The 26,726-nt window shown below is 38.6% G+C and overlaps 1 protein-coding gene across 1 annotated transcript in view; it reads right to left on the minus strand.

Moving 5' to 3' along the window:
• Nucleotides 1-26,726, minus strand: part of COL4A5 (collagen type IV alpha 5 chain) — a 375,000-nt gene that overhangs the window by 219,483 nt on the left and 128,791 nt on the right. Inside the window, exon 4 of the mRNA XM_090265360.1 lies at nucleotides 2,009-2,053. Within this exon, the coding sequence (XP_090121486.1) occupies nucleotides 2,009-2,053 (45 nt within the window). The remainder of the gene's footprint in view (nucleotides 1-2,008; nucleotides 2,054-26,726) is intronic.

Raw genomic sequence — 26,726 nt, forward strand, 5'->3', positions numbered from 1 at the left:
GGAACAGAGGAACAATTTAAATGACATCATTAGTAAACACAGCTTGTTTTAGAATGTGAAACATAGTACAATACAAATGACTCAGTTTCTCCAATGGCATAATAAAAGATGCTTAAGGAATATAGCAACCAAATGGTATATGTGTAACTTGCTTCCATCTTGATTCAGTTAATTGTGAAAAGACATTGTTGAGACAGCTGAGGAAACCTGAATATGCACTGAATTTTAAAGTATATTGAAAAATCATTGCTATTTTTTTTAAGATTGTATTTATTTTTAGAGAGAGGGGAAAGGAGGGAGAATGAGGGAGAGAAACATTGATGTGTGAGAGATACATCAATCACTTGCCTCTTGCACGTCCCCAACCAGGGACCTGGCCTGCAATCCAGGCATTTGCCCTGACTGGAAATTGAACCAGCAATCTTTTGGTTTGCAGGCTAGTGTTCAATCCACTGAGCCACACCAGCCAGGGCTCATTGTTAAATTTTTAAGTGTCATGATGATATAGTGGTTTATGTGTTATCAGTTAGAGAGACATGCTGAAGTATTCATTGGTGTAATAAACAATTTGAGGGATTTATTTTTAAATATTCCAAAAAATAGTGGTGGGGTATAGATGAACTGTAGTTATCAAAATTTTGATCATTTTTAAAGCTGAGTGGAAGAGATGGGGTTATTGCACCATAGTCTCTGTACATTTGTGTATGCTTAAATTTTTTTATAACAATAAGTCATAAAATCTGCATGTCAAAAGTTGCCTGTGTGCTGAGACCTGAGGATACAAGAATTACTAGGCCTAAGCACTTCTGAAGTTCTAGCTGAGATACATGGGCTATTCAGGCAATCCCAAACACTTGGAAATGGGAATTAATAGAATGGATAGTTCTTTTATTAGCCTCAGCAGTTCTTAGGACATAGTTAATAATAGCCAAAGCTATTATGAGATGTTTTATGATTATTAGGAAGAGCTTTAATAGTATATTTATATACATTTATTACAGAAAAACACAGAAATGTCTGGTAAAATAAACTAAGGATTTTGAGTCTCTTCCCTGCTTTTCCAGTACCCTACCCACACTAGTCATAAAGAGCACACAAGGCAAACTACTTGCTGCTAAAAAGTAAAAAGAATGTTTTAAAGTTTATGGGAAATGTGTACACCTATTAAATTTCTAGAGATCAAAGGATCAGAATGTTTGTATTTGTCACACACATAGACATGTTATGTCTCCACCCATGTATTTCATACTCAAATTAAGGTGCCTCATCAGTTTATGAACATAGAATTTCAAAGCTAAACTGGACCCTGGAGATAGTGTTGAGTATCTAGTTTAACAAATGAAGAAACAGGCTCTGAAAAGTTAAATATGATTTTCCAAAAACCAGTAATACTTTTAAACTTTAGTTCCCCCCAACTCCAGAACATACTGAAAGATATATGTTCACTTAAAAGCTTGTAGGAAAATTATACTAAATGTGCACTTCAAACTTGAGAGACATCCTGATTACCAGAACATTACAACTAGAAAAACCATACATTCTAGAGTTAATGAAATGTTGCATTCTTTCAAAAGTATCTACTCTTTAAGGGTGGTTTAAACCACTGCTTCCCAAACTTATTTTCTTCGAGATACACGAAGAAAATTATAATAAGTGAACATGAGGGTACATAACCTGAGGGTCCAGTTCTCTGAATCCAGAGGACTGAGATGACCACAATGATAGGGAAATTCTAGTTTAGATCACTTATATGATATACACTTTTAATAAATTGGCAATTTATTAGAATTTATTACTCCAATTTTTTAACCAGAAATTACTTAAAAATCTTCTCACATTATTTTATATAGACATTTGGATATATAAAGATAACTCTTATTTAACCTTTTAAAGACTAAATTTTTTGCATTTCAATATGAGTCGTTTCTCCTGTTGTCTTGTAATACTTCATTTGATTTTTTTCTGTTTTGAACAACAACACATTGGTATACAAGCAAATATCACTTACTCTGATTCCTTTTAGTCCTGGTGGCCCTGGAATTCCATCATCACCCTGAAAAATAGAACATGCTTAGTTCTTTTTCTTTCCAAATAGCCCTCAAATAACAAACTTTAGATTATAAAATGAGAGAATTAAATTTTTATGAACCTTGGTGAAAATTAGTGAGAAATTTGCATACCCAAGGAAGAAGCATTTATTACTGAAACTGAAAGCAATGAGATAAGTTATTATATCATAAAAATAAGAAAGGTCTTTATTTACTGATAAAAAAACTGCTGACATGTAGATGAAACTTCATACCTATAAAGTTTAGAGAACAAAAATGAAATAGTGGAGTAGATATTTCCCAAATCATTTATGCATAAACAAAATAAGTGCTGAAAATTTAGGCAGTTTCTATATTATGTTAATCTGTTTGTCATGCTAGTAATAATTAGCACCACCTTTAAGCCCAAATATGTACTGTTCTGCAGTTTGTTTTAAACCTCTTCTTTGTTTTATAGGCATTTTCTGCTGGAAGAGCTTAAGAAGTAACAAGAAAGAACCATAACTCTTCCTTCTAGTTTCTGTTATAGATTCCATGCAAAAAAGACTGCCCACATGTGTTGATCTACTTACCCCTTTCTAGTTACATTCACATTGCTTAAAATATAAAGTCTTGTTTAAGTTTTCATTAATTCATTTCTTTAATAATGTAATACATAAAACATTATTTTGCTCCAAAAGGCAGGAATTTCAGTGGAATATATAGCTAGTGTGCCACTGGCTGATGCTTCAGATAGCTTTTTACTAAACTGGGGCATTTTGCTTTACATAAGTGGTTTCCAAACTATTTCACTCACACCCCTAGAGGTTACATTAGAGGTTCTTCCATGACTATGTCACATGCCTCCTTCAATCAGTGCAGCTCTGCTTTTATGTTTCATGTCGGGCTCCTGTGAAAAGTTTCATTTTGAGTAAAGGTTACCTGGTTTATTAGTTTGCTATACTGCTGTTACAAATGACTACAAACTTTGCAGCACCTTAAAACAATACAACCTTACAGTTCTGGGAGTCAGAAGTATGACAAATGTTTCAGTAACAAAGCTGTGTTACTTTTTGAAGGTTTTAGGGGAAGAATCCATTTCCTATCTTTTTACAGCTTCTAGAGCTACAAGCATTTGTCAGCTGTTGGCCCTCTTAAATCTTCAAAGCCAGCAATGGCTAAATGTCTTTCTAACTTAAGTCACTCTGACACTGACTCTTCAGTCTTCTTCCCCCACATTTAAAGGACTTGTGATTGTACTGGGGCCACCCAGACAATCCAGAATAGCCTCCCTTGTTTAAGAACAGCTGATTAGCAACTTTAATTCCTTCGGCAATCTTAATTTCACTGTCTATGTAATCCAACCATTCACAGATTCTGGGGATTAGGTTGAAGATATCTTTAGGGGGTGGGTATTATTCTGCGTACCATACCTTGCTTTTTTAAAAAAAAAGTTTAATATTCCACTCTTTCTACAATAGATACATCTCTAAAAAGCTTAAAGAAAACTAATTCTATTTTAAAAACAACTAGAAGACCATTTGCACAATGAATCTTTTTGTGTATTCCCACTAGAGGTAGAAATAAGACAAGGAGGGGGATCCAAGATGGCAGAGGAGTAAGTGAGAGCTGCTCTGACCTCCTCCCAGGACCAGTCTGGAATTGCAGCTGAATTGTAGAGAGGACATCTGGCATAACCAACTAAACACTGGCTGGAGAGAAGCCTTATAGCCACAGACAGATGTAAGAAGCCACTTCATCACAGCGTCATTGGTACAGAGTGTGAAGAAGATGTGAGAAGGATGGCTGGGATCCCACGGTCAGCTGCTGAAGTGCTAGAGGGATATTTCAGTGGCCAGGTGTTCCTCTGAGAAGGGTGGGTTCTAACCTCCAGGCTGGGTTCTGCATCCTGCAGCACCAGAGCCAGAAAGGCACCCAGATAATATCCAGTTGTGAAAAGCAGCAGGGTTTCTATATGCCAGAGAGAGAGGCTGAAGACACAGAGAGCTTTTTAAAGGGCTAACACTTAAAATGTCATTTGCAGCCACTTATCCTGGGCTCTTGAAAAGTCAGGAAGAGTAGACTAGAGATGCTTGAGGAGAGATTGGGGATGGAGGCTTTCAGGAGAGAACGGAGGGAGTGGCCAATGTGATCCCTGTGCCAAGTCATGCCCTATAATGCAGGAGCCATCTTGCTCAGGCAGAACACTCCCCTCCAAATGGCATCAGCCTGAGGAAGAAATAGCCCTGCCCACAGGGATTATTCTGCCCCACCCTGTGGTTCTTAAGCCAGGCTACCTATTACAATTGATTAGATTAACAACCGATGAGTTTAATGACTGATTTGTTTAACAGCTAAGTGTTGGCTGTGGAGAAATGGGAAGGCTAGTGCACTGTTGGTGTGAATGCAGACTGGTGTAGCCACTGTAGAAAACAGTATGGGATTTCCTCAAAAAGCTAAAAATGGAACTGCCTTTTCACCCCGTGATCCCACTTCTGGAATTATACCCAAAAAATCCTGAAACACCAATTCAAAAGAACCTATGCACCCGTATGTTCATAACAGAATTATTTACAATAGCCAAGTGCTGGAAAGAGCCTAAGTCCCCAACAGTGGATGAGTGGATCAAAAATTTGTGGTATATTTACACAATGGAATGCTATGCAGCAGAAAGGAAGATGGAATTTTTACCTTTTGTAACAGAATGGATGGAACTGGAGAGTATTGTGTTAAGTGAAATAAACCAGGTGGCAAAAGATAAATGCCATATGATCTCACCTATAATAGGAACCTAATGAACAAAACAAACAAACCAGCAAAATAGAACCAGAGACATAGAAACAAGGAACAGAATTTTTGGGCAAGATGGAGGCATAGGTAGACACACTGCATCTCCCTCCACAACTAAGAATGAATACAACTACCTCAAAACTGGACACAACCAGAAGTTCCAGAAAATTGAACTGTGTGGAAGTCCAACAGACAAAAATATAAAGAAGAAGTATTCATTCAGACAGGCAGCAGGGGCGGAGCAGGGGTGGATAGGATGTGGTGTGGAAGTGACAGCGGCTGTGGCCGGCTGGCAGAAAGTACAGTCACACATTAAATAATGTAGGGATGGACACCTGGGGAGCACTCCCAGCACCAGACCAGATGGTGCAGCTCATGGTTCCAGCGCCAGGGAAAATAAAGCCTCATTGCTTCTAACTGTGCAAAACAGTGGGGGTTGGGGCAGAGGAAGAAACTACCGGTCTCTCAGCAGAGCTCATTTGTTAAGAGGACCCCCATGGTCCTAGAACTTCTGCAAACCCACCAAATCTGGAAACCACAACCAGAGCAATAGCTAGAGGGGTTCAGCAAGTGCTGAACAATCTGCATTGTTCTCTCTCTACCCCTCCCCCACATACAGTACTACAATGTGGTGAAACGGGTCACACAGGACTGACAAATACCTAAGACTCCATTCTTTACAACATAACAGATGTGACAGGTCTACCCAAGACACAGAGGCAAACACAGGAGTCTGTCAAGTTGAGGAGACAAACGTATGGCCAAAAGAGGGAACAAATCAAGGTTCCAATGGGAGAACTAAGCGATGAGACAGCCAACCTAACAGATGAAGAGTTCAAAATGCTGTTCACAAAGATGCTCACAGACTTGAAACATATGCTTGAGTATGGAAAATGCAGAAGTGAAGAAGTGAGGGCCATGCTAAGTGAAATGAAGGAAAATACACACAAAACCAATGGTGAAGGGAAGGAAACCAGAGTTCAAATCAATGATTTGGAACATAAGGAAGAAATAAACAGTCAATCAATACAGAATGAAGAAACAGGAATTGAAAAAAATAAGGAGAGGCTTAGGAACCTCTGGGACAACTTTAAACGTGCCAACCTCCAAATCGTATGGGTGCCAGAAGGAGAAGAGGAAGAGCAAAAAAATGAAAGCTTATCTGAAAAAATAATAAAGGAAAACTAAAAATAATGAAGGAAAATTTCCCTAATTTGGTGAAGGGAATACACATACAAGTCCAGGAAGCACAGAGAGTCCGAAACAAGCTGTACCCAAAGAGGACCACACCAAGACACATCATAATTAAAATGCCAAAGGTTAAAGATAAAGAGAGAATCTTAAAAGCAGCAAGAGAAAGAAGAGAGTTACCTACAAAGGGATTTCTACAAGAATATCAGCTGACTTCTCATAAGAAACTTTGCAGGCAAGGAGGGACTGGCAAGAAGTATTCAAAGGAATAAAAATAAGGAGCTACAACCAAGATTATCCAGCAAAGGTATCATTTAGAATAAAAGGGCAGATAAAGTGCTTCCCAGACAAGGTCAAGCTAAAGGAGTTCATCATCACCAAGCTCTTATTATATGAAATGTTAAAGGGACTTATTTAAGAAAAAGAGGATCAAAACTGTGAACATTAAAATGAAAACAAACTCACAACTATTAACAACAGAACCTAAAGACAAACAAACAAACTAAGCAAACAACCAGAATAGAAACAGAATTATAGGTATGGGGATCATTTGGAGGGTTAGCAGCTGAGAAGGAGAAGGGAGAGAAATGAGGAAAAGGTACAGGAATCAAGAAAGGTATTTGGTAGGTACAAATAGACAGGGGGAAGTTAAGAATAATATAGGAAAGAGTGAAGCCAAAGAACTTATATGCATGACTCATGGACATGAACTAAACGGTGGGATCCCTGGAGGGAAGGGGGCTACTGGGCATAGGGGAGCAAAGGGAAAAGAAATTGGGACAACTGTAACAGCATAATCAATCAAATATACTTTAAAAAAAGAAACAAGGAACAGACTGACAGTGACCAGAGGGGAAGGGGCTGGGGGTGAATGGGGAAAAGAAGGGGAAGAATCTAGTCAAAGAACTAGTATAAACGACCCATGAACATGGACAACAGGGTGGGGATTGACTCTGGGAGTGGGGGTTGGGTGGCGCAGGGGAGAGCATGGGGGATAATTTGGGACAACTGTAAAAGATCAACAAAAAAGACAACAAAAATGCCTTTGAATTAGAAAATCACAATCTTTGGGATATCTAAATACATAGTCAACTTGATAGAATACTGATTCAGTTTATAAATGTGCATGTTTACTTTTGAATAAGTATTGTTTTTTTCATAAAATTAATATCATAAAATGATACTTTTTTTTCTTTGTGGTTTCCTGAGGATATGCTGTTTAATTCCTGTTATAAGTAAACATTTGAGTTTGATTATATGGAAATTTAGACAACATGTAGCTATTTTAGAACACAATTTATATTCTTAGAAAAACTTCAGTAAAATAGTTTCACAATTTTACCAGTTGCTTCTAGTGATGCTCAATTGAAAATTAGCTGTTTTTAACCAATATTTTTTGACTTAGGTGTTACTCATTACCTATCTGTACTGTAGCCTTCTCAGTTGAAATGTTTCGCTGCATCCATGAATTACTACAACAACACCATCCATACTTGTCCCTCTTTGTTTGATTCTAGTATTTGCACCCTGATCTTCCAGAATAAATCTAAAGAAAAAGAAAGAAAGAAAGAAAGAAAGAAAGAAAGAAAGAAAGAAGAAATGTATGCTTTAGTACTGGTTGTGCTATCCAAAATGGTTAGATAAGAGAGAGAAATTAGAGGTATAAAAATTTTTAAAGGTGAGGCAAAACTATTGACTGTTTTCAAATAATATGATTGCATGTATGGAAAACCCAAGATAATTACAGGAAGATATACTATAATCAATGAGATAATTCAGTAAAATAACTGTATATAACATTAATATTAGAAAATCAGTAACTTTCTTATATGCCAATTACTACCAGTTAGAAAACATAATGGAAGAAAATATGTAATTTACAATAGCAGAAACAATAAAAATAGTTAGAAATGAGCTTAACAAGAAATGTACAAGATTCATAAGGAAAACCTGAACAAATGGAAAGGCAAAATGTTCTTGGATAATAGGATTCTATATAAAAAAGTGAATTCTCAACCAATTTCTTACAAATTAGGTACAATAAAAATTAAAATCACGAAAGATTTTTTAACTGGACAAGGTGACTCTAAAGTTCATATGAAAAAATAAGTAAGAACATTGGGGAAAATTCTGAAAACAAACAAACAACAAAATACCTATGAAGGGACATTAGCCCTATCAGATATAAAAAATATAGCATGTCAATATTTAAAAGTTTGGTTCTCGTATTGAATAATCAGACCATTGGAAGAATATGGAAGGTCCATAAACACTCCCATATATTCATGTAAATTTGGTATATAATGAAAGTAGCATTGCAAAGCAGTTGGGGAAATTATATTGGGTCACACTTGTGAGGACATTAGGAAAAAAGGTGACACATCAAAAATTATATACCAGGATGAATAAGAAATGGATACATTTCTACATGTAAAAAATTAAACTATTAAAATACTGCAAGAAAACATTGGAGAATTATTTTATAATTCTTATAAATGCTGGGGAAGGCATTTCCTACTCAAAATCCAAATATCATAAAAGACCTCTGAAAAACACTCACAGAAACACAATGCAGGCATACAACAAAGACAACTGACAAACTGTGGGGGAAATAATTGCAACTCGCAACACAAAGGTTAATCGCCCTACTATATAAATAGATCATTAAAGTGTGAAAACATCAACAAACAGTAGAAAGCGGGCAAATGATATAAATAGCTCAAAGAAAATGCAACTGATTCTTAGACATATGAAAAAATGCTTACTCTCACTCTTAATTAGAGAAATGCAAACTAAAAGTATCATGAAAGACCAGTTTTCATCTGATTGTTAAAAAATCCAAGTTTCAGGCTCTCTGCTCCTTCTGTTCAACAGACAGCTGTGTCTTCCTGCACATTGCCAGCTGCAAGCCTGAGTCATGAAGGTGAAGGTCACAGTGAATGGATTTGACCATATTGTGCACCTGGTCACCAGGCCTGCTTTTAACTCTGACAAAGTGGATACTGTCACCATCAATGACCCCTTCATTGACCTCAACTACATGGTCTGCATGTTCCAGTATGATTTTACTCATGGCAAGTCCAAAGGCACAGTCAAGACTGAGAACAGGAAGCTTGTCATCAATGGAAAGTCCATCTCCATCTTCCAGAAGCAATATCAAATGGGGTGATGCTGCTGCTGAATATGATGTGGAGTCCACTGGTGTCTTCACTACCACGGGGAAGGCTGGGGCTCACTTGAAGGGTGGAGCCAGAAAGTCATCATCTCTGCCCTTTCTGTTGATGCCCCCATGTTTGTGATGGGTGTGAACCATGACAAGTATGACAACTCCATGAAGATTGTCAGCAATACCTCTTACACCACCAACTCTTTGGGCTCCCTGGCCAAAGCATCCATGACAACTTTGGCATCATAGAGGGACTCATAACCACAATCCATGTCATCACTGCCACCCAGAAGACCATGGATGGCCTCACTGGGAAACTGGTGTGATGGCTGAGGGGCTTCCCAGAACATCATTCTTCCTTCTACTGGCACTGCCCAGGCTGTGGGAAAGTTCACCCTGGAGCTGAATGGAAAGTTCACTGGCCTGGCTTTCCATGTCCCTACCCCCAATTAATCAGTTGTGGATCTGACATGTCACCTGGAGAAATATGAAAAATATGATAACATCAAGAAGGTAGTGAAGCTGGTGTCAGAGGACCCCCTCAAGGACATACTGGGCTATACTGAGGACCAGGCTGTCTCCTTTGACTTTAACAGTGATGTTCACTCCTCTACCTTCAATGCTGGGTCAGGCATAGTCCTCAATAAACAGTTTATCAAGCTCATTTCCTAGCACGACAGTAGATTTGGCTATAGAAACAGGGTGGTGGACCTTATGGTTCACATGGCATCCAAGGAGTAAAAGCCCACTGGGTCACCAGTCCTAGAGACAGAAAGAGAGGCCCTCAGGTGCTGGGGAGTCCTTGTCCCAGGTCCCCAACGCAATGAGAATCTTCTGACCTCCACAGTTTCCATCCCAGATGCCCTGAAGAAGGGGAGGGGCTAAGAGAGCCCTACTTTGTCATGCACCATCAATAAACTTCACTGTGCCCAGCAAAAAAATAAATAAATAAATCCAAGTTTCAAAAATAGCCTTGGTGAAGATATAGGGAAATTGATCTTATATACTGGTAAATCAAAAACAAATCATGCAGGAGGAAGAAGATGGAAGCCAAGTAGGTGGAAGCTGAGTCCACTTGCTCTTGCCCTCAACTTGGATTTTCACCTGATTTTCTGACAATTAACTTAAACAATCAACAGAATCTTAGCTAATATGAAGTTTTGAAGCCAAGTAGTACATAAGATATTTCATACCATCCGGGGAAATTTTGTAAGTTGGAGGGGAAATACCCTGTGCATGATGCCTGGAGCAGCGGAAGGACCAGAAAGACATTACAGCTTTGGAGCTCCTGCCCCTCTCAAATCAGGAGGCCACAGTCCTGCACAAGGTTCCCTAATCCGAATTAGAAGTGACTTGGGAAGATATACAGAGTCTGGGAGACCCAGGCTACACACACATAGTGAGCAGCATGTCCATAGCTGTAGTGCCAACCTGGAAAGTTCCAGATAGGGAACCTGGGTCTGTCAGAGGCACCTGTAGTCTGGAGCCAGCTGTGACCTTGAGGACATTTTGCTTTGGGGGGAGGTAGTATGAGGGGAAAACCAAAATGACTCAGTCCTATGGTGTGGGTACCACATAGAGACTTTAAAAAGGACCTGAAATGTGGTTGAGCAAAGACCCCACATGCAGTGGCTCTGCTAGTAAGGACACCAAAATGAAAGTTCAGCTAGGGATAGAAATCTATCAGACCAAGAAATGTGCTTCTCTTGGACCCATTCTGAACCTCTCTTAGCTGTACCAAGCGACACTGGATCTACAGGTTCTTTCACACTGAGATCGGCTGGGCAGAGAGATCAGAGATTGGTGCAACACAGGGGAAAGACCAGAACAGAGCTCTTGCTGAACAGATTGGGGAACAAAACGGGTTTCCCAAGTCTCAAGTCTGTGAGAGGATCCCCCCTCCATCAGCACAGCTAATCAGATGCTGCCAATGCAGCTGTGGAGAGGAACCTTGTAGAATGGGAAAATTGTTTTTTAGCCCATTCTGAACTTTTCTCAGCCGCTCCAAGCCACACTAGATCTCTGAGTCCTATTCCACTGAAACCAGCTGGGCAGACAGATAAGAATTTGGTGTAACAGGGATATTCAGGGCCCCACTCAGGCTCGGCTTTTACAGAGCTGCTATCAGTGCCAGGCAAGAAAGAGCTGGCCCTTTTACACAGATTGGTCCCTCTCATGAAGTGGAAAACAAATTCATCAGAAACTATACATTACTGGGAATAATCTGGGGCAGACAAATGCATGTGGTGCAGGAGCAGGGGAACACACCCAACATCTTCCCTGAAGACTGAACATCACCTCCCAAGGTAGATCCTGGGGCCCGATCCTTCCGGTCACACCAGAAGTCCCCTCAGAAACAGATGGGTCAGCAACAAGGCTAAGACTAATGGCAGGACTGCAGATAGAGGCAGGTGGAGGTGGTACCTGCAGTGCTTTCAGACATTAGATGACCCACCCCTGGGCTTTGTGCTGATAAAAAGCCACCAGGGAAAAGCAGCAAGGTCCATCCTGGATGTAGTCAAGGCTGAAGGAGACAGCCACAAACTGTGGATTGCTTGTAGCCTCGAACAGGCTGCCTAGAACTAGATGGGGACAGCATCTGACATTACCAGAGATGTATCCAGAAGGAGAAGCCAGCAGACAAGCGCTAAACTCTGCTAAGACAAATACCACCTCGTTCTTTCTCATTACTTGCATTATTTTTCTTTGACACGTATTTTTAACATTTTTTACTTCAATTTTATTTATATTTTGTCACTATTTTAAATTTCAAATCTCGTATTTTACTCTTCCCTTTTCTTACTCCATTTTGCCTTCTTTCACTTTCTTAATTTCAGTTAAAATTTTACTTTTTTCTTTCTTTGCCTTGTTTATATTCCTTATCTTTATTTTTTTCTTGCTCTAGCCTCTCAAAATCATTTTTCTGTCCTTTACTCATCCCATATTTTCTTTATTTCTTATAATACTCTTATTCTCTTCCCACCTTTATTAATCTTGGCTCATTTGTCATTGACATTGCTGTTATTGTTTTTCTTCAATTTTGTTCCTAATTTTTCACTATTTTTAATTTAAATCTTATATTTTACTATCCTTTTTTCTTACTCCCTTTTGTCTTTTTTGTTCCTTTTTTAATTTTCATTTAAAATTTTATTTTTCCTTTTCTTCATATTGTTTCATTTTCTTACTCTTATTTTTCCTCCCTCTATCTTCTCAAAACCATATTTCTTTCCTTTAGTCATCTTATATTTTTTATTTCTTATAATACTCTTACTTTCTGTCTACCTTTATTAAACTTTGCCCATTTGTCATTGTTATTGCTGTTGTTTTTCTTCAATTTTGTTCCTAATTTTTCACTTAAAAAAAAGTCAAACCTCATTTTACCTCCCTTTTTCTTACTCCATTTTGCCTTCTTCCTTACCTTTCTTACTTACATTTAAAATTTTATTTTTCTATTTCTTTCCCTTGATTATATTCCTACTCTTATTATATCTCCTCCTTCTACCCTTTCAACATCACTTTTCTTTTCTTGAGTCATCTCAAACAATTTTTTCCTATCTTATAATATTCTTATTCTCTTTCTACCTTTATTAATCTTTTCTCATTTGTCATTAATATTGCTTTTGCTTTCTGGTGGTATTTTTCCTGGTATGGGTTTTGTTTTCTGTGTTGTTTTGTTTTGTTCTGGCAACAACATACAGGACGTAGTGGGGGCTGAGACTCTCAAGTCAGCCAGCTGGATGGGAAAACCCACCAACAAATGAGCAAACAACAATCAAAACCCAAATACAGCAGGAGAGCCGACATAAACTGCATAAAGGGCATCCTTAAAACATCCAGCTCAGGAGATCAAGGAGACTGCACCACTGAGTCTCACAGGTCTCCTACCACAGAAGTCCACCCCATGAAGACAGGGAGGCAAAGCAGATTAATATAATACTCAGAAACAAACAAAAATAGTCAGCTAAAATGGGGAGACAGACTGTGGGAGAAGGGGTGGGCTTGGGGGCGCAATGGGGGAAAAGTGTGACAACTGTAATAGAAAAACAATAAAAATTAAAAACTAAATAAATAAAATGAGGAGACAAAGAAACAACCCCCAATCAAAAAGAAAGGAAGAATCCCCAGAAAAAAAAGAGCTAAATGAATTTGAGGCAGGCAATTTATAAGACATAGAGTTCAAAATAATGATTATAAGGATGCTCAAGGAATTCAGTGAGAACTACAAGGAACTTAGTGGGAAATACAGCAGCATTAAAAAGAACATAGAAACTATGACTAAGACCCAGGCATAATTAAAGAATACAATATCTGAAATGAAGAATACACTAGAAGGAATTAAAGCAGACTAGATGAAAAAGAGGATCAAATAAGTGATTTGGAAGACAAGGTAGAAAAAAACACCCAGTTAGAGCGACAAAACAAAAAATGACTCTAAAAGAACAAGGACAGTTTAAGATGCTTTGGCACAAAATGAAAGGTAACAATATTCACATCATAGGAATACCCAGAAGGAGAAGGAAAGGACCAAGGGATAGAAAACATGTTTGAAAAAATAGTGATGGAAAACTTCCCTAACTTGCTGAGGGAAAAAGTCATGTAAGTTTAGCAATCACAGAGGTTCCCAATCAAAATGAACCCAAAGAGGCCCACTCCAAGACACATCATAAAAAAAATGCCAAAATTTAAAGACAAATAGAGAACATTAAAGGTAGCAAAGGAGAAAAAGTTAGTAATATACAACGGAGCTCTGATAAGGCTATCAGCTGATTTCTCAACAGAAATACTACAAGCCAAAAGGGAATGGCACAAAATATTCCAAGTAATGAAAAGCAAGGACCTGCAACCAAGACTACTCTATACAACAAGGTTCTCATTTGAAATGGAAGGGGAAATAATGTCCCAGACCAAGAAAAAAAAAAAAAAAGGTTAAAAGAGTACATCTCCACTAAACCAGCTTTGCAAGAGATGCTAAAGGGACTGCTTTAAGAAGAAATGAGAGAGATATGAGAGAGAGAGAGAGAGGAGAGAGAGAGAGAGAGAGAGAGAGAGAGAGAGAGAGAGAGAGAGAGAAACTCAGGTGCAAAGGGAAAAAAATGTAATTCCAAAATCATGTAAAACAAAGAAAGAAAATTGCAGGCCAATATCTCTAATGAACAGGATTCTAAAAGGCTCAAGAAAATATTAGCAAACCAGATCCAGCAATACATTAAAAAGACCATACATCATGATCAAGTGGGATATTCCAGGGATGCAAGTATGGTACAATATTCACAAATCAATAAACATAATACATAAGATAAACAAAATGAAAGACAAAAATCACATGATCACATCAATAGATGCAGAAAAAGCATTTGATAAAATTCAACACCCATTTATGATAAAAACACTCAGGAAAGTGAGAATGGAGCGAGCAAACCTCAACATAATAAAGACGGTATACAAGAAACCTACGGCCAGCATTATACACAACGGGCAAAAACTAAAATCTTTCCCCTTAAGATCAGGAACAAGACAAGTGTGTCTGCTTTTGCTATTTTTTAAAAAATATTTATTTATTTATTTATTTGGCTTGTTTTTTTTTTTTTTAGAGAGAGGGGAAAGGAGAAAGAGAGGGAGAGAAACATCACTGTGTGGTTGCCTCTCAATTATGCCCCCAACTGGGGACCTGATGTGCAACCTAGTTATGTGCCCTGACTGGGAATCAAACCAGCGACTCTTGGTTCGCAGGTCGACACTCAATCCACTGAACCACAGCAGCTAGGTGCTTTTGCTACTCTTATACAACATAGTGCTAAAAGTTCTGGCCACAGTGATCAGACAAGAAGAAATAAAAGGCATCCAAATTAAAGGAGGAAGTAAACTATCATTATTTACAGACAACATAGAAAACCCTACAGTCTCCACCAAAAAACTACTCAACCAAATAAATGAATTTGGCAAAGTAGTGGGATACAAAGCAATGTTCAGTATTGATGGCATTAATTTTTACATGAACAATGAACTATCAGAAAGAGCAATTAAGAAAAATATCCCATTTACTATAGCAACAAAAAAAAGTCAAGGAATAAATTTGACAACAGAGGTAAAAGACCTGTACTTGGAAAATTATGGAACACTGAAGAAAGAAATTGAGGAAGAAACAATTAAATGGAAGTATATATCCTGTTCATGGATTGGAAAAATTAACATCATTAAAGTATCCATACTACCCATAACAACCTATAGATTCAATGCAATTCCTATTAAAATACCAGTGGCATGTTTTACATATCTAGAAAAAACACTAAAAAATTTTTTGGGACCAAAAGACCACAGATTCTTTCAGCAATCACTAGAAAGAAGGACAAAGTTGGAGGGAACACAATACTTGATCATAATACACTACAAGGCCACTGCAATCAAAACAGTCTTGTACTGGCACAAGAACATACACATAGATCAATGGACCAGAATAGAGAGTTCAGAAAAAAATATCCATGTCTCTATGGTCAATTAACATTTGACAAAGGGAGCATGAGCATACAATGGAGTAAAGATAGTTTCTTCAATAGATGGTGTTGAGAGAACTGAACTGCTACATGCAAAAAAGTGAAACCTGACCACAACTTACACCATACACCAGAATAATTCAAAATGGATAAGACTTAAATATATGTTGTGATGCCGTAAAAATCCTAGAGGAAAACATAGGTTGTAAAATTTCTGATATCTCACATAGAAATATTTTTGTGGATGTATCTCCAAGGACAAGGGGAATAAAGGGAAAAATGGGACTACATCAAATTAAAAAGCTCCCACACAGCTAAAGAAACCATCATCAACATGAAAAGAATACCAACTGTATGGCAGAATATATTTGCAAATGATACCTCAGACAAGGGATTGATCTCCAAAATAAATGAAGAACTCATATGACTCAACACCAGGAAGAAAAACAAACCAATTAAAAAATGGGCAAAGGGCCCTGACTGTGTAGCTCAGTTGGTTAAAGCTTTGTCTGGATGTACCAAGGTTGCTGGTTTGATTCCCAGTCAGGACGCATACAAGAATCAACAACAAATGCATAAATAAGTGGAACAAGAAATTGATCTCTTTCTCTTCCTTTCTTTCTCTCTCTAAAATCAATAAATAAAACAAAATAAAAGTGGGCAAAGGACACAAATAGACACTTCTCCAAGGAGGACAAACAGATGGCATGTGAAAAAATAACATATGAAAAAATTCTCAACATCTCTAGTCATTAGAAAGATTTATATTAAAGCCACAAGGAAATACCACTTCACAGCTGCCAAAATGGCCATCATAAACAAATCAACAAACAAGTGTTGGGGAGGATGTAGAGAAAAGGGAACCGTAGTGCACTGTTGGTGGGAATGCAGACTGATGTAGCCACTGTGGAAAACAGTAGGAACTCCCTAAAAAAAATCAAGAATGGAACTGCCTTTTGACCCTGTGCATCCACTACTGGGAACATACCTAAAGAATCCTGAAACACCAATTCAAAGAACCTATGCAGCCCTATGTTCATAGCAGTGCTATTTACAATAGCCAAGTGCAGAAAACAGCCTAAGTGCTCATCAGTAGATGAGTGGATTAAAAAACTGTGCTACAGGGGACTTCTTAAGATGGCGGAGGAGTGAGGAGAGGTTGCGGTTTTAGGCTCCGGAGACCCGTCTGCAGTTTAGGCGAATTGCAGACAGAACATCTCAGTGAGCAGCTGGACATTGGTGGGAGTTGAGCCAAGGCACTGCTGGATTAGAGAAAATCCATCTGGGAACAACCTGTTTAGTGAGGATAGCGGAGAAAAAGGGGACGAAACTGGATTCCTGACTCGGCCGGCTGCCCGAGCTGCGGCGGGAAGCACACAAAGGATTTTTGGCGACCACAGGCTGCCCGGAGAGGAGGCAGGCGGAAAGCGGATCTCTGCCCTCTGGCAGAGACGGGACTCCACCAAGTGGCATTGGCGCTGAAGGACAGGAGACAGCGTGCTGCCGGGCAAGTGAGAACATAATTCTCCTTTATATTTTTCTCTAGTGGACGGTGGAGAGGGGAGGAAAGTTTGGGGGTGGTAGGCCGTTCTGGAGGAGGCCAGGCGCAGAGGCGCGCTCATCCACTCCCCAACCCTACCCTTGGGTCGCGGGGCGCGCATAGGGAAGTGCTCTCACTCACTGACCCAGGTGCGTGGGGCCGTGAGTCCAGGCGTCCCTCGGATACTCCCCAACAGACATAAGATCAGTGCCCCTACGGGCACAGGGAGGGCCCACTGAACAGGCAGAGAACCGTGCACAGATACCCCTAGACAGCTCCCGTGGGCGCAGGGCGCCAGGCCGGAAAGCAGACCACTAGCGCAGGCTCTGTTTGTGCCCGCCCAGACGGGTGAGGGAAGGTGGGCGGCTGCAGCATGGGAACAGCGGGAGGAGGTGACCCACGGACGCTCGATTCCACTGAGCACAAGTGTCCCCGGCCCTTCCCTAAGAGGCCAGAGACCAACTCCCGGTGCTCGGCTCATTGGGACTGAGGGCACGGGGCGGTGCGTGAGCATGAAATCACCTCAGCCTGGGGTCAGTGGGCGCCAATCCCGGGGAAAGCTCTCGGGGCCCCCCTCGAGTGCAGGGACGCGCACAGGGATTCCTCGGCGTGAACGCGGAACTGCCGCCGCCCAGCGACAGCAGGAGCCAATCCCGGGGAAAGTGCTCGGGCCGCGAGTGCAGGGACGCGCGCAGGGATTCCTCTGCTCGAACGGGGAACTGCCGCAGCCCAGCGACAGCAGGAGCCAATGCCGGGGAAAGCGCTCGGGCCGCCCGCGCGGGCAGGGTCACGCGCAGGGACACCTCGGCGCGAACGGGGAACCACCACGGCCCGGCAGCAGTGGGCTCCAACCGCGGGGCAAACTCTTGGGCCGCCTGAGCGCGCAGGGGCTCGCGCGCAAGGGCTCGAGCGCAAGGGCACCTCAACTGGCTCCAGCGGGCAGCAAGGGAGCGCTGTGCCGGCAACCGCGGGCGCGCACCATAGCGGCAACCGGGGGAGCACACCATAGCGGCAACCGGGGGCGCACACCATAGCGGCAACCGGGGGCGCACACCAGTCCTGCAAAAAACAAGAACCTCTGACCAGCCACACTAGACCAGCTGCGGACCCAGAAAAAGAAGGCAACACACCAAGGCTAAAACGGAGTAAAAACATGGCTTTTTTTTTAATTTTTTTTTTCCAAATTTTTTCTCCCAAATTTTTTTTCCCTTGTTCTTTCTTTCTTCTTAATCATTTCTTTTCTTTCCTTCTTTCTTTATTCTTTTCCTGGGGTTTTTTTGGGGGGTTTTGGGGGGGGTATATATATATTTTTTTCAATTTTTTTCTCTCTCTTTTTTCTTTCTTTCTTTCTTCTTTATTCTTTCTTTTCTATCTTTCTTTGTTCCTTTCTTTCTTACCTTTTGGGGTTTTTTGGGGGGGTTTGTGGTAAATTTTTTATTTTCTTCTCTTTCTTTCTTCTTTTCTTCTATTTTCTTGGGGATTTTTTAGGGGGGTGTTTTTCCTTCACCTCTTCCAATAATAACAAACTTTATCTCTTACGTGTTGCATATAACCTCTCCTTCTCATCCTTTCTCTTTAATCGTTGTTTATTCATTTGTGTGTCTAGCTTAGCCCCCCTATCACTCTAAATAATATAATATAATTACTATATAAACCCAAATACAATACAATCCCACTTTCTTACTATATTATGTATTTTTCTATCGTTTTCTTCTATTTTTATTACCATACAATGTAAATATTACTAACTGGCTTGCACAGTCTCAAATATTACTAATCTATCACCCCCTCTATCAAAAATTATATATTTCCTCCCCAAAAACAACTCTTATCTATTCTTCTTATAGTATAAAAGCTCAAATCTCTTTACATTTATATTAATACGGGCTAGTTGGCTAACGATAACATGATAGAGTGGGGGATACTTTTTGAGGGTGTGGGTCTCCTGCCTGGGCTGTGTGTTTATGTCTTTAACAGCATATCTACAAAAGAACACAAGACAAAGCAGATAGAGTGATTCTCAACCAACTAGCCAGAAGGAAGATCCTATCAAAGAACATCTGAAATATAACCAAACAGCATAAACAAACAACATAAAGGGTAACTCAAGAACATCAGGCTCAGGATATCAAAGAGACTGCACCACTGAAACTCCCAGACCTTCGATAAAGAATATTACACCACAAAGGAGGGAAGTCAAAGCAGACTACCCCCGCAAAAAACAAAACAAATAAATAAATAAATAAATAAAAACAAACAAAAATAATTCAACATGGTAAGACGCAAAAATAACCCCTCAATGAAAAGAAAAGAGGAATCCTCAGAAAGAGAGATAGATGAAATAGACATAGCCCAAATGTCAGACATGGAATTCAAAACAATGGCGGTAAAGAAGCTCAATATACTCGACATCCTTAAAATCAACTATGACAACCTTCAAGGAAGTTACCAACAGCTCCAAGAAAATTACAGGGAACTTGCAGAGAACTACACCAGCATAAAAAAAGATATAGAAATTGTTAACAAGAACCAGGAAGAACTTAAGAATACAATCTCTGAACTGAAAAACACAGTAGAATCAGTCAAAAGCAGACTAAATGAAGCAGAGGATCGGATTAGTGAGTTAGAAGATAATGTAGAGAAAAACTCCCAGACAATACAGCAAAATGAAAAACGATTGAAAAAATATGAACAAGATGTAAGGGAATTACAGGATAGCATTAGGAAAAATAATTTAAGGATCATCGGAATACGAGAAGAAGAAGAAAAGGAACATGGAATTGAAAATCTGATAGGAGAAATAGTGACAGAAAATTTTCCGAACCTGATGAGAGAAAAAGCTATGCAAGTCCAAGAAGCAATGAGAGTTCCAATCAAGAGGAACCCCAAAAAACGCACTCCAAGGCACATCATAGTTAAAATGGCAACATTCCAAGACAAAGAGAGAATCCTAAAAGCAGCAAGAGAAAAGCAGCAAATAACATACAAGGGAGCTCCGATAAGGCTATCAACTGATTTCTCAACAGAAACATTACAAGCCAGAAGGGAATGGTCAAAAATATTTCAAGCAATGAAAAACAAAGGCCTACAACCAAGAATACTCTACCCAGCAAGACTCTCATTCAAAATAGAAGGTGAAATAAGGAGTTTCTCAGACAAAGGAAGACTGAAAGAATACATCTCCACCAAACCAGCATTGCAAGAGATGCTAAAGGGAGTGTTCTAAGAAAAAAGAAGGAAAAAACAAGAGAGGAGAGGAACAGAGGTACAAAGGGAAATGAATAAATACACGTCAATAATAACCTTAAATGTAAATGGATTAAATGCTCCAATTAAAAGACATTGGGTAACGGAATGGATAAGAAAACAGGATCCACATATTTGCTGTCTACAAGAAACACACCTCAAAACAAAAGATTTACACAGACTGAAAGTAAAGGGATATAAAAAAATATTCCAAGCAAACGGACCGGAAAAAAAAGCCGGGGTAGCAGTTCTCATATCAGACAAAATGGATTTCAAAGCAAGGACAATAAAAAGAGACAAAGAAGGACATTTCATAATACTTAAAGGAACAATCCATCAAGAAGATATGACTTTGATAAACATATATGCACCCAACATAGGAGCACCCAAATACATAAAGCAAATACTAGAAGACCACAAAAAGGATATCAACAACAACACACTCATAGTAGGGGACTTCAACACTCCATTATCAACAATAGACAGATCATCAAAGCAAAGAAACAACAGGGATATACAGGCATTGAACAACACACTAAACCACATGGATCTAACTGACATATATAGAACTTTTCACCCCAAAGAAGCAAAATATACATTCTTTTCAAGTGCACATGGGACATTTTCAAAGATAGACCACATGATAGGTCACAAAACAAGCCTCAACAAATTCAAGAAAATTGAAATCATATCAAGCATCCTTTCAGATCACAATGCCTTGAAACTAGAAATCAACCTCAGAAAAAAAAATCAAAGACACCCAAACTCATGGAGATTGAATAACATGCTATTAAATAATGAATGGGTTAACAATGACATCAAAGAAGAAATCAAGAAATTTCTAGAAACTAATGATAATGAGCACACAACAACCCAAAACCTGTGGGACACAGCAAAAGCAGTCCTGAGAGGGAAGTTTATAGCAATACAGGCATATCTGAAAAGGCTAGAAGAATCTCAAATAAAAAACCTAACCACAATGCTACAAGAACTAGAACAACAACAACAAACAAAGCCTAGGGCAAGAAGAAGGAATGAAATCATCAAGATCAGAGCAGAACTAAATGACATAGAGACTAAACAAACAATCCAAAAGATCAACAAAACTAGGAGCTGGTTCTTCGAAAAAATCAACAAAATCGACAAGCCTCTAGCCAGTCTAATCAAGAAAAAAAGAGAGAAGACACAAATAAACAAAATCAGAAATGAAAGAGGAGAAATCACGACTGATACCTCAGAAATACAAATGATAGTTAGAAATTACTTCAGACAACTGTATGACAAGAAATTTGACAATCTAGAAGAAATGGACAAATTTCTAGAAACATACAACCTTCCAAAACTGAATCAAGAAGAAGTGGAAAGTCTCAACAGACCAATAACAAAGAAGGAAATTGAAACAGTAATCCAAAATCTCCCGGCACACAAAAGCCCTGGACCGGATGGCTTCACAGGCGAATTCTACAAAACATTCAGGGAAGAACTAACTCCTATCCTCCTCAAACTGTTCCAAAAAATCCAAGAAGAGGGGAAAATCCCAAACTCTTTCTATGAAGCCAGTATTATCCTAATCCCCAAACCAGGTCAAGACACAACAAAGAAAGAAAACTACAGGCCAATATCACTGATGAACATCGATGCTAAAATCCTCAATAAAATATTGGCAAACAGGATCCAGCAATACATCAAAAAGATCATACATCATGATCAAGTGGGCTTCATTCCAGGGATGCAAGGATGGTTTAATATTCGCAAATCAATAAATATAATACATCACCTAAACAGAATGAAAGACAAAAATCACATGATCATTTCAATAGATGCAGAAAAAGCATTTGATAAAGTACAACACCCATTTATGATGAAAACACTCAACAAAATGGGAATAAAGGGAGCATATCTTAACATAATTAAGGCTATATATGAGAAGCCTGAGGCCAACATCATACTCAATGGACAAAAACTGAAAGCATTCCCCCTGAAATCAGGAACTAGACAAGGTTGTCCACTCTCTCCACTCCTTTTCAACATAGTGTTGGAAGTCCTAGCCACAGCAATCAGACAAGAAAAATAAATAAAAGGCATCCAAATTGGGAAAGAGGAAGTAAAACTTTCATTATATGCAGATGACATGATAGTATACCTAGAAAATCCTATAAACTCCACTAAAAGACTACTCGATATAATAAGTGAATTTGGCAAAATCGCAGGGTACAAAATAAATATACAGAAATCTAAGGCATTTCTGTACACCAACAATAAAATATCAGAGACAGAGACAAAAAAGAAAATACCATTTACTATAGCAACAAGAAAATTAAAGTACCTAGGAGTAAACTTAACCAAAGAGATAAAAGACCTGTATTCTGAAAATTACATAACATTGAAGAAAGAAATTAAGGAAGAAACAAATAAATGGAAGCAAATACCATGTTCTTGGATGGGAAGAATCAACATCATCAAAATGGCCATACTACCCAAAGCAATTTACAGATTCAATGCAATCCCTATTAAAATACCAATGACATATTTCACAGACCTAGAACAAATACTCCATAAATTCATATGGAACCAAAAAAGACCCCGAATAGCAAAAGCAATCTTGAGACAGAAGAACACAGCAGGAGGAATCACAACACCAGATATCAAACAATACTACAAAGCCACTGTAATCAAAACAGTATGGTACTGGCATAAGAACAGACATATAGATCAGTGGAACAGAATAGAGAGTTCAGAAATAAACCCAGGCCTCTATGGTCAACTAATCTTTGATAAAGGAGGAAGGAACATAAAATGGAGTGAGAAGAGCCTTTTTAACAAATGGTGCTGGGAGAACTGGATAGGGACCTGAAAAAAAATGAAACTAGACCACCAACTTACACCACACACAAGAATAAACTCAAGATGGATCAAAGACTTAAATGTAAGCCGTGACACCATAAAAGTCCTAGAGGAAAACATAGGCAAGAAAATATCAGATATCTCACGTAACAATCTCTTCACGGGTACAGCTCCTAAAGCAAGAGAAATAAAGGAAAAAATAAATAAATGGGATTACATCAAACTGAAGAGTTTCTGCTCAGCAAAAGAAAACATCAGCAAGATGAAAAGGAAACCAACCATATGGGAAAACATATTTGCCAATGACATCACAGACAGGGGACTGATTTCCAAAATATATAAAGAGCTGATATGACTCAACATCAAGAAAACAAACAACCCAATTAAAAAATGGGCAAGGGACCTGAACAAACACTTCTCCGAAGAGGACATACAGAAGGTCCATAGACACATGAAAAAATGCTCAACATCATTAGCCATCAGGGAGATGCAAATAAAAACCAAAATGAGATACCATTTTACACCAGTCAGAATGGCCGTCATCAACAAATCAACAAGCAACAAGTGCTGGTGAGGATGTGGAGAAACGGGAACCCTAGTGCACTGTTGGTGGGAATGCAGACTGGTGCAGCCACTATGGAGAACAGTATGGAATTACCTCAAAAGATTAAAAATGGAACTGCCTTTTGAACCAGCGACTCCACTACTAGGATTATACCCGAAGAATCTTGAAACACCAGTTCAAAAGAACTTATGCACTCCTATGTTCATTGCAGCACTGTTTACAATAGCTAAGTGCTGGAAACAACCTAAGTGCCCATCTGTAGATGAGTGGATCAAAAAACTGTGGTACATTTACACAATGGAATACTATGCAGCAGAAAGAAAGAAGGAACTCCTGCCATTTGCAACAACATGAATGGAACTAGAGAGAATTATGCTTAGTGAAATAAGCCAGGCAAAGAAAGCAAAATACCATATGATATCACCTAATACAGGAAACTAAAGAACAACACAAACAAAGGAACTAAATAGAACAAAGAGCAGAATAGCAGTCAATAGGGGGGAGGGGAGAGGGAGAGAAGGGGGATAAGTAAGGGAAGGGATTAGTCAAAGAACCCATATAAAAACTCATGGACATGGACAACGGGGAGGGATATGATTGCGGGAGAGGGGGTGGGTTGGGTGGGGGAGAGAAATTAGGGGAAAAGGAGACAACTGTAATTGAAAAACCAAAATAAAAAAAAATAAAATAAAATTTTTAAATTCACACACACAAAAAAAGGATACTATTCAACATTAAAAGGAAAAAAAAACAAAACAAAACTGTGCTACATTTACACAATGCAATACTATGCAGCAGGAAAAAGAAGGAATTCCTACCTTTTGTGAAAGCATGGGTGGAACCAGAGACTGTTATGCTAAGTGAGATAAGCCAGTTGGTGAAGACAAATACAATATGATCTCACTTATAGGAGAAATTTTTAATGAACAAAATGGAACCAGAGGCCTAGAATCATGGAGTAGACTGACAGCGGTAAGAGTGAAGAAAGGATGTGGGAACAGTTTGAAAGAGGGTGAAGAGATTATTCAAAGAACATTAATGAAGGACCCATATACAGGACAATGGTGTGGGGACTGACTATGGAACTGGGGGGTAAGCTGAGCAGAATTGGGTAAAGGGGAAAAAATTGCAACTGTAACAGCATAAACAATAATAAAAACCAAAGCAAACATGTAATTAAATCATACAATATTATTGTCTAACCACTATGTTGTACACCTGAAACCAATACAAATAATATTGAAAGTTAACTCTAATTGGAAAATAAGACAGGCAAAAAATAAATCATATAACTTCATGTGGGGCAATTTGGCAATATCCATGAAGGTATACAATAAATATATGTATCATCTGATCTAGCAATACCACCTCTAGTAATCTTACAGAGATAATACCTTACTGGGGAAAATAAAACTATTAAAGTTGTATATCTTACTGTGTGAAAAAGGTGAAGGGTTTCAGAAGAACAAATTGGCAGTTACAGAACAGTCACAGGGATATTAAGTACAGTACTGGGAACATAGTCAATAATATTGTAATAACTATGTATTTTGTACCAGGTGAGTACCAAAAATATTGGGGAGAACACTTTGTAAAGTATATTATTGTCTAACCACTATGCTGTACACCTGAAACAAATGCAAAATATTATTGAAAGAAAACTGTAATTCAAATTTTTTAAATTGTGTATCTTAGCAACACTGTAGTAACAAAAAATTTAAAATTACCCAATTAATCATCATTAGGGGACTGTCATAATAAATTATGCTATATCTACACACTGAAATAAAATGCAGTTATAAAAAAATGAGGAGGTTTTGTGCATACTGATATGGGATATCTACGGCATATTTTAAGTGAAAAGCAAAGGTAAAACAATGTGTTAACCCATTTATGATGAATACACTCAGCAAAATGGGAATAGAGGGAGCATACCTTAACATAATTAAGGCTATATATGAGAAGCCTGAAGCCAACATCATACTTAATGGACAAAAACTGAAAGCATTCCCCCTGAACTCAGGAACTAGACAAGCTGTCCACTCTCTCCACTCCTATTCAACATAGTGTTGGAAGTCCTAGCCACAGCGATCAGACAAGAAAAAGAAATAAAAGGCATCCAAATTGGGAAAGAAGAAGTAAAACTATCATTATATGCAGATGACATGATAGTATACACAGAAAACCCTATAAACTCCACTAAAAGACTACTCGATATAATAAGTGAATTTGGCAAAATCGCAGGGTACAAAATAAATATACAGAAATCTAAGGCATTTCTGTACACCAACAATAAAATATCAGAGACAGAGACAAAAAAGAAAATACCATTTACTATAGCAACAAAAAAATAAAATACCTAGGAGTAAACTTAACCAAAGAGATAAAAGACCTGTACTCTGAAAATTACATAACATTGAAAAAAGTAATTAAGGAAGATACAAATAAATGGAAGGAAATACCATGTTCTTGGATGGGAAGAATCAACATCATCAAAATGGCCATACTCCTCCAAGCAATTTACAGATTCAATGCAATTCCTATTAAAATACCAACGACATATTTCACAGACCTAGAACAAATACTCCAAAAATTCATATGGAACCAAAAAAGAACCCAAATAGCAAAAGCAATCTTGAGGCAGAAGAGCACAGCAGGAGGAATCACAACACCAGATATCAAACAATACTACAAAGCCACTGTAATCAAAACAGTATGGTACTGGCATAAGAACAGACATATAGATCAGTGGAACAGAATAGAGAGTCCAGAAACTAACCCAGGCTTCTATGGTCAACTAGTATTTGATAAAGGAGGAAGGAACATAAAATGGAGTGAGAAGAGCCTCTTTAACAAATGCTGCTGG

This window comes from Furipterus horrens, unplaced genomic scaffold (assembly GCF_987537825.1).
Source record: "Furipterus horrens unplaced genomic scaffold, mFurHor1.1.pri manual_scaffold_17, whole genome shotgun sequence".
NCBI lineage: Eukaryota > Metazoa > Chordata > Mammalia > Chiroptera > Furipteridae > Furipterus > Furipterus horrens.